Genomic DNA, 13269 nt, shown 5'->3' with positions numbered 1-13269 from the left:
ATAGGTTGCTCCATGTCCCTATGAGTATAAAATGTCACGAACCAATTAAGAGAAACTTCAGGTCCACATGATCGGCACACAACAAAGGTATGACAGCACTAAATGAAAGCAACAAAAACTAACCACCATGACATCAATCGTCGGAAATGTGTCAACAGATAAGTCTTAAATAATAGAAAAAGCAAACTACATTAATTTCTGTTCTATTTTCGTACTATGCCAATGCAACCATCCAAATGGGTGCTAAATTATTTTCCTTTCGGCGTCAGTGAAACCTGTACGTTGGTATACCAGTGCTGTAACGGTATTTAAGTAGAAAACAACAGATTGGAACGTAGTACGTCGCCTTCCGTTTTATACCTTACACTCATTCTGCACTGCAATTACTTCGTTGACAATTTACCATCGACTCAAACGAGTTCAGAAAACAGTACAACCCGGCGGGGCCACGCCCAAAAACTAAATGATCGATACCTAAACCCAAACAACAGGTGGAGATAACTACAAGAACCGCGCGTGTGCGACACTTTCATTTTAGTAATTCTATCAACACAGCGTCCAGTAAACAAAACCAGTTGCAAATACGCACTACACCTACACGTTTTAGAAGACGACAGAATTCAAACAAACAACACTTAAACTGTTTCGTCGCTTATAGTGCAATTTCAGATTCAAGCTAACAGTTTGACAGGTTGAAAACTTACGACGCCTGAAATTTCATTGACTGTAGATGGGATACACATCCCTAGCAGTCCACAAGAACGTTTTGCCTGTTCACTAACACAATGACGGCTCTGGAGGCGTCAGCGGAAAACAGAAATTGGCAAGAAGTGATGGTTCAAAAATAGCACAGTGTCGCAGCTGACGAAGATATAATAGAATTACACAGCACCACGAATAAAGATAAAATAATCTGTGCTAACTCTTTCGCTTTCTTCGAATTACTGTTTTAACATATTGAACTTCCTTCATTAACAAGCCGGAAACTCATAAAATACAGTATCACTGTGCATCTCCGCTGCAACATATTTAGCACCACCTCATAAACGATTGCTTCTTTCAACATTTAATAGACCTTTCTGCAAAAGTAGTAGAGATCTAACCACCAATACTACCAAGCGACTTACAAAAACAATCCACTGGCACAACTTATTCTCTGTCCAGGACCACCTCTGCCAACTGCCTTCGGCTCACTGAGTTATTCACGGAATGGGGCCCTGACGTCTCGCTTTCCTCCCGTAAGATACCGCCACCGTCGTTTGAAAACAGTGGACGCGCGGCCAATGACAATTCCCGGTCTGTGTAGCCTACATATTCCCGCGAAACTAGTTACGACGCCAGCTGGAATATTATTTCTTACTGCAGTCACAGTTTAGTATATTACATTTAACAGACTGTGCTGTAGTATGGACGTAATAAAAATGTATACTCAAAGAAATGTGACTGAGAATGCATCGAGAATAGAAAATAGTGCGTGGAGAATGGCTAGCCACTAATCAAAATCTGGATTTGCGTAATAAAATCTAAAAAATGGATGACTTATTGCTGCACTCTATAATTTATGTCACATAACAGTCGCTGAGTACATCCACTTTCCGAATGGAAGGTAACCTGATGATAAAAATTTATATATCTGGATAACATAACAACGCGGAAATCTAGATTTCAGCCGGGTAACAGTCAAATATTTGTTTAATACGCTAGTCTAAATCTACTGGTAATGCACACACAAGCCTTTTTTGGGCATTGTACAATGTTTCCATTACAAGTGGAATATTATTTCTGCAAAACAAGAGTTTCAAGATACGGAACATTCTTTGAAGGATCCATTGAGTTATTTCAAAAAACGAAAAATCCATCTGCATTTGTTTACACTACGATCTGCTTCGATTGTCTCGTTACAATGTTACAATAACTGGAATTTATCTGCCTGTTCCATTCACAATCTTCGTGGTACCTCTGTCACATTTCTATAAATGTTACGCGGGCTAGTAGTTCAGGCTAGTAGTTACGTTCTCGAGGTAAAGGGGCAATAACTTATTTATGTAGCATGCTGAATAACATTGATTGTAGAGGAAGTGATCCTTGGTGACAAAGTGTTACATTACATAAAGTAAATATTGTTATTTTTCTTAGATTCCATTTTGAGACACTCTTGGAAGGATTATTTTAATTTAGACATCATCATCATTGTCATTGCGTCTGTAATTTATTGCATAGTTTGTCCATCGGGCGTTTATTAAAGAACATGTTGATATTGCCATAGTGATATTGTGGCCTATAATTGCAAAGTATTATTCTGCGAATTTCAGTAATCCCGAAAAAAAAAATTCATTATGGTGTAACTCTAAATACCGTGTCCACTTGAGAGAGCTGAAGGCATTTTAAAGGCAATTTCGTTTTTTCTTTGTTCCACGAATTCCGTGAAATTCTGCAACTGATTCAAGAATTTTCTGTCAGCTTAAGTTTTTTCCCCCTCCTAATTATCAAGATATTCCTCTTTTTACTTATTCCTGGCGCGTAAGTCATGAGCTCGAAATGGGTCTAGTTGTGGGTTCTCCATTTTATCGCTAGAAGTCCTAGAAAAAGCCAGATAGGTCGGAATTTATTACCGGATGGGTTAAAGAGAAAGAAAGATTTCATTTGTTTATTACAGGTAAACTATAAAATATACACATTGCGCATGTCACTGTGTAGAGTAAAGTTCAAAGTTTTGACACAGCTGCGCTGCTGTGAGTAGCAAGATGGCGACTACACAATGATTTTTTAATTTGAGCACGTATAACGTACATTCCTCCGTAGATTCAGCAAGAAGCCGCCACTGCACAAGCTTCGTAGGTTGTGTTCCAAAAATGAACAGCATGGAGACAGAAGTGATGACACTTTCTGCAGGACCTGGCCATCATTTTCAGCACAATGCTCAAGCACGTAGAGTACAAGCTGTTACTGATTTGTTTGAATAATGGGGCTGCTAAGTGCTATACCACCTACTGCACTCCCCTGACTGAAGCCCTTGTGAGTTCAACTCAGTTTCTAAACTGAAGGACACACTTCACGACATTCGCTTCAGAACTGCTACAAATTCGTCGGGCAATAGACCGCGCCTCTAACTGTCAACACAACTGGCACTGCTAAGAACGTCCTACGACTTCCATATCGCTGGCAACGGGTTGTACACAATGCTGGTGACTACTTTGAAAGTCAGTAAAACTTTGAAACACCTATCTATTTTGTACGAGCTGTAAATAAATAGTTGCCACTGTTAAATTCCAACCCTCGTATATGAAAAGGAAAGAACTGGTCGGCCGCACACATCTAATGAAAATGTCGAGTGTACACGTGAATGCGTTCACATGGAACCCTCAAAGTCCACAAGACGGGCAGGCCAGGAACTTCAACTTTCTCAAACAATGATACGACATGCCCTGAAACGGCACCTGCATATGAAGGCTTGTTGCTGTTACTGCAGCAACTGCGTCCCGGCAACCGTTAAGTCTGTACGAATCTTAACCTTCGCTGCTCCAGTATATAGCCGAGGACACCATTTCCGCACAACTCATCTTTTTAGACGATTCAATGTTTCATCTATCGGGGAAATAAACCACCATAATGAAATGTTCTGGGGGTCAGAAAACTTGGTGTCGTCGTCGAACATGAAAAAGACCCACCGAAACTGAATGTGTTTCGTGCTGTTTATGTCCACAAACTTTATGGGCCTTTCTTTTACGCGGAGGAAACTGTGACATGAATGTCATACCTGGCCAGAATGGAAAATTGGTTGTTTCCTCAACTTTACATAGATTCCAATGATTTTATTTTTATACGTGAGGGCGCCACGTCTCACTTGGTGAGGTGCGGCGTTATCTTAACAACACCATCCCATAAAATTCGATTGGAAAATATTGACACGATCTTGTCCATTGCTTTTGGCGTCCCAGGTCACGAGACCTCACAGCTTGCTATTTTTTTCCCTGTGGGTGGTGGTACATAAACGATTATCTTTGTCCCGCCTATGGCAGCTACTCTTCAAGAGCTGAGAAATTAATTGTTGAAGCTATCGATTCAATAAACAGTGACCTGTTGATTAGTCTGTGGAATGAAATGGACTGCCTCGAGCAACGACTGGTACTCATGTTGAGTGTATGGTATAGTGTCTGTGCGAACATAAAACTCTGAACCTTTCTCTATCCAGTGACGCGCGCAATTTTTCATAGTTTGTCTATAACAAACAACTGAAATCTCCGTTTTTTGATCACACTGTAAATTTGGGCCGACACGACCGTAAAAATGCCGACACCTGGGAACTCTAGGCGGGGACAGTGCTTTTTGTAGCTTAGGTGCCAACACAGTACGAGCAGACAACGCTAGACTTCCATTAGTAAACTGCGTTTGACATGTAATGGGATAGCGATATGCGCACATACAGATGGCGGTACACAAGGTATAAAAGGGCAGTGCATTGACGGAGCTGTCGTTTGTACTCAGGTGAGTCATGTAAAAAAGGCGTCCGACGCCATTATGAGCGCACGACGGGAATTAACAGATTTTGAACGTGGAATCTTAGTATGGAGTATTCCATTTCGGACATTGTTCCGAGATCCAAAATCTTACGAGTGTGCCGAGAATGCCAAATTTCAGGCATTACCTGTCACCACGGACAAAGCAGTGAGCAAAGGCTTTCACTTAACGGCTGAGAGTAGCGGCGTTTGAGAAGAGTTGTCAGTGCTAACAGGCAAGCAACATTGCGTGAAACAACCACAGAAATGAAAGAGTGTGTACGACGAACGTATCCGTATCCGTTAGGAAAGTGCGGCGAAGTGTAGCGGTTCAAATGGCTCTGAGCACTATGGGACTTAACATCTTTGGTCATCAGTCCCCTAGAACTTAGAACTACTTAAACCTAACTAACCTAAAGACGTCACACAACACCCAGTCATCACGAGGCAGAGAAAATCCCGACCCCGCCGGGAATCGAACCCGGGAACCCGGGCGTGGGAAGCAAGAACGAAGTGTAGCGATAATGGGCTACGGCAGCAGACGACCGACGCGAATACCTTTGCTAACAGCACGACATCGTCTGTAGTACCTCTCCTGGGCTCATGACCATATTGGTTGAATCCTAGACTGGAAAACAGTGGCCTGGTCAGAAGAGTCCCGATTTCAGTTGGTAAGAGATGACGATATGGTTCGATTGTAGCACAAACACTACGAAGCCGTGGATGGACCCAAGTTGTCAATTAGGCACTGTGCAAGGTGTTGGTGGCTCCATAACGGTGTGGGCTGTGTTTACGTGAAATGGATTAGGTTCTCTCGTCCAACTGCAGCGATCACTGAATGGAAATGGTTATGTTCGGCTACCTGGAAACCATTTGCAACCATTCACGGACTTCATGTTCCCAAACAATGATGGAACTTTTATGGATGACAGTGCGCTTTGTCACCATGCCACAATTGTTCACAATTAGTTTGAAGAACATTCTGAAAAACTCGAGTGAATGATTTGGCCAGCCGTCGGACATTTATGGGGACATAACTGAGAGGTCAATTCTTGCACAAAATCCCGTATTGCAATTATGGATGAGTACAGAGGCAGCGTGGCTCAATATTTCTGCAGGAGACCTCCAATGACTTGTTGAATTCGTGCCACGTCGAGTTACTGCACTACACCGGAGAGGAGGAAGTCCGAAACGATACTAGGTGGTGCCCCGTGACTTGTCACGGCTGGTACGAGCAGCGCAGCCGCGGAGTACTCACGGAGAGAAGCGGCGGGCGGCGTGGGCGCCTCCTGGCGCGGCTCTGCGGCCGGGTCCAGGTCGGACAGCTGCTGGCGCTGCAGCTCGCCGTCGTCGACGCTCGTCTCGGGGCCCAGGTCGTCGTCCTGGTCGTGCTCGTGCTGGTGGTGCTGCTGGTCGCGCCGCTCGTGTCCGCGGAGGCTCTCCGGCGGATGCAGCAGCGCACCCCCGCCCATATCCATGTCTCGTGCCGGTCGCAGCAGCGCCACGATCACGCTGATATTGTCCGTAGAGCCCTGCTCCTTGGAGAGGCACACCAGCTGCTCGCTCAGTCCGCTCACGTCGTCTGTCAACATACCACAGACACCATTCACTAGAATGGCACTAACAACAACTTGAGTCAGTCGAGTTTTTTATTTATACACTACAGTTTCCGACTGATACTCTATAACATAGAAGGGTATTATTACTCGATTATTCGTATTGGCAAACGGTGGCGATTATTCTAAATAACAGCACGGTTCCACAGCTGGATCAGTTTGTAACCTTTTTGCAGGTTCGGCACTTAGGCCATTTTGAAACACCTGGAATTACGTATCAGATTAACACTCAACTGAAGCAAGGTCTGTCAACACACAGGTCTGTGCAGTTTTAGTGTTAGCTGTTAGATGTTTGACTGCACTGGCTGTAAATTAGGAATGTTATTGTAAGACTTATCTAGTGTTTTTGGAAGTGTTATTCATTATGGAAGTGGAACGCTGCGACCGTGATGAATAAAGTTTTCCAGAAATTTCTGCTACCAGTCGCCTTTTGTTTTATACTTCAATTTTTATTTTCCATTACCGGTTTGGAATCGACTAGCAATTATCAAAATGGTTCAAATGGCTCTAAGCACTATGGGACTTTAACATCTCACGTCATCAGTCCCCTAGATTTAGAACTGCGTAAACCTAATCTAAGGACATCACACACATCCATGCCCGAGGCAGGATTCGAACCTGCGACTGTAACAGCAGCGCGGTTCCAGACTGAAGTCCTAGAACCGCTCGGCCACAGCGGCCGGCGCGACTTATCAAACGGTAATATTTATTGCAAGTTTGCACCATAGTGGGAGTCGTCAGCGATTCTAAACGGGTAACGGAAAATAAAAACTGAAGAATAAAACGAAAGGGGACTGGCTGCAGTAATTTCTGGATACCTTTAAACAATTTATTTCCTCATGACTAGACCTAATAACTTAATTTTTTATTGGGACACTAATTTGCTGACGGAACTTACTATTTAATGTTATTCTCTTACGTAATTTCCAGGTCTTTGTAAATGGCTAATAGCCAAACAAGAACGAAAGTTTCAAATTCAGCTATTTAGTCATTTATACAATTCATACAAACTGAGTGCCCACAAACAACACAATTACAGACAATTTTTTTCCAGTAAAGCCAGGGGCTTCCACCGTCGAAACATAACAAATTAATAAAAAATCTGCCTGCCTGCAGCTATCAGTAGAAGCTCTTAACGTATGGTGCATAAGACGAAGTCTGCATTTTCAACACGTAAAAATCGGCATCAGGTAAACCGGATTGGCACTATATTAAATCAACATGACTTACACCAACAGTTTACTCCAGACATTTCACACTGCGCGATCCAACATACCAGGCGCAAAAACTTACACCAACCCGAGTGAGGTGTACGTCGCGCCGTGGCCAGGTGTTGTGGGGCCTTTGGCGGCAGACGGGTGAAGCCAGGTGACTCACAGGCGACCTGTTTTCTCCTCGGCCTGTGCCGAGTTCGAAACCTGGTGACTTTCACAGTACTCACTCTCCGCCTGCTGAGTAACTGCAGATGCCATTTCCTTCGCAGCCATCCATTTAATCCCAGCAACACTACCAAACTTTCCAAGCCAGAGTACACACTGCGGTTATGCTAAGCATCGCACCCAAGACGGCTATTCCATTGAATAGAGGTATCTAAAGCTAGAGGTTTGCTATTTTCCTAGCTTACGAAGTGTCACAAGATGTGAAATGCAAATAACTTCACATAAAATGTGCAACGGAACCTCTGGTGTTGGATGAGAGTCCCCACGACACTTTCGCGCTTCTCTTTAGATGTTCTTTTATCACCTCTGTCAATACTACTCGGTAACACGTCGGACTGAGAAGCAAGTTGAAGTATCCCAGATATGTAATGGATGTGGCTGTTTTAAGTGGTTTTTCGGCAATTTTATAATTAAAAATTGGAGGGTCTTAGCCACATTTATGTCCAATAAGTTAATTTGTTTATGCTGATGGTGAACTGTTTCTCACTGCACCAATCATGAATGCTCTCCAGCTGTTCCAGTATTTCACTGGAATTTTCTAGCGTTGCAACTTCTCTATACACAATATCTATAAACAGCCTCGTGGAGCTTCTGACATCCACTAGGTAATTTGAACACATTGGGGACAGTAACGATTCTACAACACGACCGTGGTGTAGGCCAGTAACTAGTTTTACATATGAAGATTTCTCTCTTGTTAACGACAGGATGTGCTTTACTTGCTAGGAACTCTGTTCAAATAAAGCTGATCTGATATTCCGTACGCTATTATTTTATTCACTAGGCGAGACTCCTGAATTGTGACGCCTACCGGAAGTCGATTAACGCTGATTAAGCCTGGGCGCCATTACCAACTGCCTTCTGCGTCTCCTGGCGAAGAAATCGGCTCATAAGATCCTGCAGAATGTCAGCTGATTCCTACAACGGAGATTTTTGGCTTCAGAAAGGTCTAATATGTGACCAGAAAACTTGTACCAAAATTTGACAACAGAGGCGTCATTGATATAGGCCTACAGCTGTGTGCATCATTTGGATGACACCCTTTGAAAATTAGAATGCCCTGCGCATTTTTCCAATAACTTCGAACACTTCGTTCCTCCAGCGACCTACTATAGACTGCAATTGTTTCGTTGTCTATTAAGTACTCCTTATGTCATTTTGGTGTTCGTGCGACGACTGAAAGAAGACGCTGTAAAACAACCTTTCTCGGTGAAGCAATTCTGGAATACGGAAATCAGTATTTCTATCTTCAATCATCCCCAGTTTCAGTGCCAAAATGGTCACTGGATAGATGACTGATCTGTTTTTAAAATTGACAAACCAAAACTTCTGTGTGTTTTGCCACAAAGCTACAACAAATAGAGCGCCTGATGCCGTGTGGCATGGAAGAATGATTTAATAACCAGTTCTTTAATATAAAATGCTCACTTTCCACTGGAACTTTTCTTACGGAGCACCAGCAAGATGTAAAGCTGAACAATTATCCAATGAAAACGCGTTAGTCTCATTGCGAAACCGTTTCCCAGCCCTATGTACTCGAGGAGGAAGATCTCAGTGACCGAATAAATCAATGATTTGCGGCAAACTAAGTTTCTTTGCCAACTATACAACATCCTTCAGAGGTGCTCCCTTACGTTGGCTACAACCTATCCATGTGGCATAGCCAGTTTGGTCGCCATATGGTGCAGTGGCCTTTTCGCGTCGTTAGCGTTCTGCTCATGGCAGGCCAATGAGAACACAACGCTCAAGCTGGTGGTGTCCTTTCGCGTCAAAACCATCTGAGTATAGTAAGCACGCATTGTTCCCTTGAGAAGTGCAAATATTGCGTGAAACAATGAGCGGTGGTGTCTTGTTAAAGGGTCGACCTGTCCCTGCAGAGCCATTGCCCCCGAGTCGCTCGCTGTGAAAGTGGTCCGTGCAGTGAAAGCGCAGGGAGCTATCTTTAGGTCGGCTCCAAGTAGCTCCACGCGGAACTAAGTTAAGTGTGCTAAGATGCGAGAATGAAGAACGGCGGAGATCTGATTGCCGACTGCTCCACTTTTCACAAGTAATCTGAGTGCAGTGATTGATCGACGAGTTTTTTTCGCAGCACATGCGACTACAGTATTTCTGTATCCGAATAACGGCACAATATGTGACATTCAGGTCAAAATAAATTGAAACTGCTGTGCTCCATCAGTTTCGACATAGATGAAAATTCAGAGAATGTTTCCGAGGCAGGTCCCTTGTTGAGACATTGTTTTCGTTGGATACAAATCCGGCCGTAAAACTTAACATTTTTTCAAGGAATGCCATTTGCTAACAAGGGAAGAATACACTCAAGGGGTCGCCCATGTTGCTTGCCTTTCGCACGAGTGTAGTATACTTTGATGTAGTAAGTGATGCTCTAGTACGAAGTGCAAGAGTTTTCGAGAAATCTAGGTTCAAAGTCTTGCGAGTCTAATGAATACTGTACGCGACCGCCAGATGTCGAGCAGCGGCGGTTAACACAATCGGCTAAGTAGGGAGACCGTAAGTGGGCGTTGTTTCTTTTCTTCCACCAAAAACTTGTCTCGCTACAACGGATGTTTTGTTCGGAAAGCTAGAACAATCATTGTGGCATATTCCTGGAATCGGTATGAAATGTACCGCGAATACAGTATACATTACTCAAAGCAGCTACAGAGGGCCCACTGTGACATCACTGCAAGCCGTACATTAATGTATCAATTAACAGTTGCACTTTTCATCACGATACCTTCTTATGCCTACATTATAAAACGCCACGAATGTAAAAATTATTTCCATTGTTCTTACTTATCCTTTAGGAAGAAGGACGATTCGTTTTAACTGTAGAAATGTTTATGTAACATATGAAAAAATGGGCAGGTGCCAGTAGGACTCGCGCTCTGGAAGTTACTGTACATTTCGCTCTTCGATCATTAATTTAGTTACATTTTCGGAAAAGTATTATTTTGGGATTGCGGAAAATAAAATGTGTTCCCGGAGGCTACTGACGAGTTTAGGCACTTATAGGTGGTGGTGGTTAGTGTTTAACGTCCCGTCGACAACGAGGTCATTAGAGACGGAGCGCAAGCTCGGGTTAGGGAAGGATTGGGAAGGAAATCGGCCGTGCCCTTTCAAAGGAACCATCCCGGCATTAGCCTGAAACGATTTAGGGAAATCACGGAAAACCTAAATCAGGATGGCTGGAGACGGGATTGAACCGTCGCCCTCCGGAATGCGAGTCCAGTGTGCTAACCACTGCGCCACCTCGCTCGGTGGGCACTTATAGTTAGCAACGAAACTACCGAGTATATGTTCATATTTTTATGAACAGCACCAGAAATATGCTACAGTTTAGATGGAAGCAAATATATCAACCATCAATAAATTCTAAACCACGACGTGCAGACCAGAACAGTTCAAATGGTTCAAACGGCTCTGAGCACTATGGGACTTAACCTCTGAGGTCATTAGTCCCCTAGAACTTAGAACTACTTAAACCTAACTAACCTAAGGACATCACACACATCCATCCCTGAAGGAGGGTTCGAACCTGCGATTGTAGCGGTCGCGCGGTTCCAGAGTGTAGCGCCTAGAACCGCTAGGCCACCCTGGCCGGCTACCAAAACAGTCACAACCACAGTCTCTACCTGAAATCTAGTCTGTTGTTTTCTGCCATTTCCCTCCCCCTCACTCAAATGGTGTATGTACCACTACCCAAGATTGGCAGGAGAGTAGCAATGATATACAGGTAACTACTACAACAGAAGGAAGAAACCACTCTCGAATTCACCGTAGGATTTTGCGAAGCCACGGAAAAACTCAATCAGAATTATCAGACGCGACACGCGAATCAGAACGCCCGCTGTTCCCGAATCCACTGCTGGACCTCGCCCGGCTGGAAGAGAAATAGACCCAGCCATCCGAAGCACCAATGACAGGAAGTCCCAGTTTTAATAACTACGCTTAAACATGATTCGGAAAGTCTTCGTGCTATATAGCTTAGTAGCCTAAAATTTGTTGGGGCTGCTATTCTTTGGCCTTAACAGTAGCAGCCTTAGTTACACCACCGTTGCGACAGTAATAAAACAATATCACTCTCCGCTGAATCATTCGTCGCACCTGACGAATGCATCCAGTTATCTTGGAGAGCAGGCGGCATCTTCTGCTTCGCACATGTCCCGCTTGACAGGGATGTCCAAAGCTGAGGGAGACAGCATCAAACGCTGGCAACTCGTCCAGTCGTACTGCGCTGAAGTCAATAGCGCTCCCAGTGAAGATCAACTTGCATGGCCCGCTAAGCAGTAGCAAGTTGTGCGATGTAACGCATTCTAAGATACGAACCTTGGTTGCAGTATGAGACACTTCCGGTCTGAGAGCCAGTATCAGCTAAGTCTCTGGCAGCAGCGATGTTTTCTTGGCACGCCCGCGTCCGCGGCCGGCAGTTGTTCCCGCGCAGACGGCAGCAGGCGGCCGGCCGGCGTGACGTCAGCGCACCGCCTGACTCACTGGCGGCATTGCCACGCTGCCCCAGCCCATGACGCAACGCCGTGCGTGCTAAGGTCACCAACGACAGCCGCCACTTCTATCGGAACGCATCTCCAGAGGTCACGTCGCAGTCACTAATCAAATTCAACAGTAACTTGTCACCGCAGTGTCCTTATCCTCATATAGGGCAATCGCTTTGAGACCGAACACATGTACCTTAGTGCGACAGCGTGTCACAGTTCTTTTTACACGGCCGAATCGACCAATATGGTGCAGACACAGAAACTGATTACGCATTCTGCAGTGTTGAAATCCTCGTCCGCCCAGATTTAAGTGTCGCTACCTAAATTAAATTGGGTTGTTAACACCCATTACCAGCTCGTGCTCCGCTTCTGTTGACGTCGACGAGGCGTCAACTGTAACTTTTTTTTTGTGCATCTAATACATTGATAAGCGGATACGCGGAAGTGGGAACTAGGGGTGTTGATTGAATATCGATACATATTCCAAGAAGTATCGATAGATATCGGCGACATATATTCCACGAACACATCGATATATCGGTATCAAACAGGCAGTATCAAGTGCCGATATTTTGATTTTACATTACATTTTTTCGCAAACTTCGATAAATATTTGAAATGGTTTTTGAAATTGGCTTAGAGCATAGTTTTACTTTCTCTGTGTCAAGGAGTCTTACTACTTTCTGAGCCTTCGTCATGGCACAAAGAAGAAGTGGGATTGTACTGGGTGGGGGCTGGTATGAATGCAATAACAAGACATCCGATGTGAAGAAATAGCACACCACCTGCGTTAAGAAACAATTTTTAACGCAAGTAGTGTGCTATTTCTTCACATCGGCATACCTCAAAAACAGTTGCTGAAACTGATCAAACGAAACCTAAATGACAAGATTGGTCTCTGTGGTGGGCGGAGAAATGAGGGGAAATGCTGACATAATCGGCGCTCGGTGGTAAAAACAGAAATTGCAACGTTTAACTAAACTACACAATTTTGACACTACTGCTAGGTCGCTGGCGTTCGCAGAAATGAAAAAAAGGGAAGTCGTTGACTTTAAGAGTTCCAGACAAAACCGACGCGTGATGAAACCGAGCGACGGCGACGCGTGATGAAACCGAGCGACGGACCCATCGGACACCTGTTATTGTGCCACTTACCTGCAGTTACCATTGTCGGCAAAGTGGTTATCGCCAAACGTGAACGTGCATGGTTTCCCTTCCAATT

General features: G+C 44.3%; 1 protein-coding gene across 1 annotated transcript in view; it reads right to left on the bottom strand.

The window, feature by feature from the left end:
* Positions 1 to 13269, bottom strand: part of LOC126249766 (uncharacterized) — a 1113531-nt gene that overhangs the window by 39147 nt on the left and 1061115 nt on the right. The window contains 3 exon segments of the mRNA XM_049951457.1: positions 5755 to 5779; positions 5782 to 5823; positions 5825 to 6078. Coding sequence (XP_049807414.1) covers positions 5755 to 5779; positions 5782 to 5823; positions 5825 to 6078 — 321 coding nt within the window.

This window comes from Schistocerca nitens, chromosome 1 (genome assembly GCF_023898315.1).
Source record: "Schistocerca nitens isolate TAMUIC-IGC-003100 chromosome 1, iqSchNite1.1, whole genome shotgun sequence".
Taxonomy (NCBI): domain Eukaryota; kingdom Metazoa; phylum Arthropoda; class Insecta; order Orthoptera; family Acrididae; genus Schistocerca; species Schistocerca nitens.
Note: the sequence above shows the minus strand (reverse complement) of the source record. Positions and strands in the feature narration are given on the sequence as shown.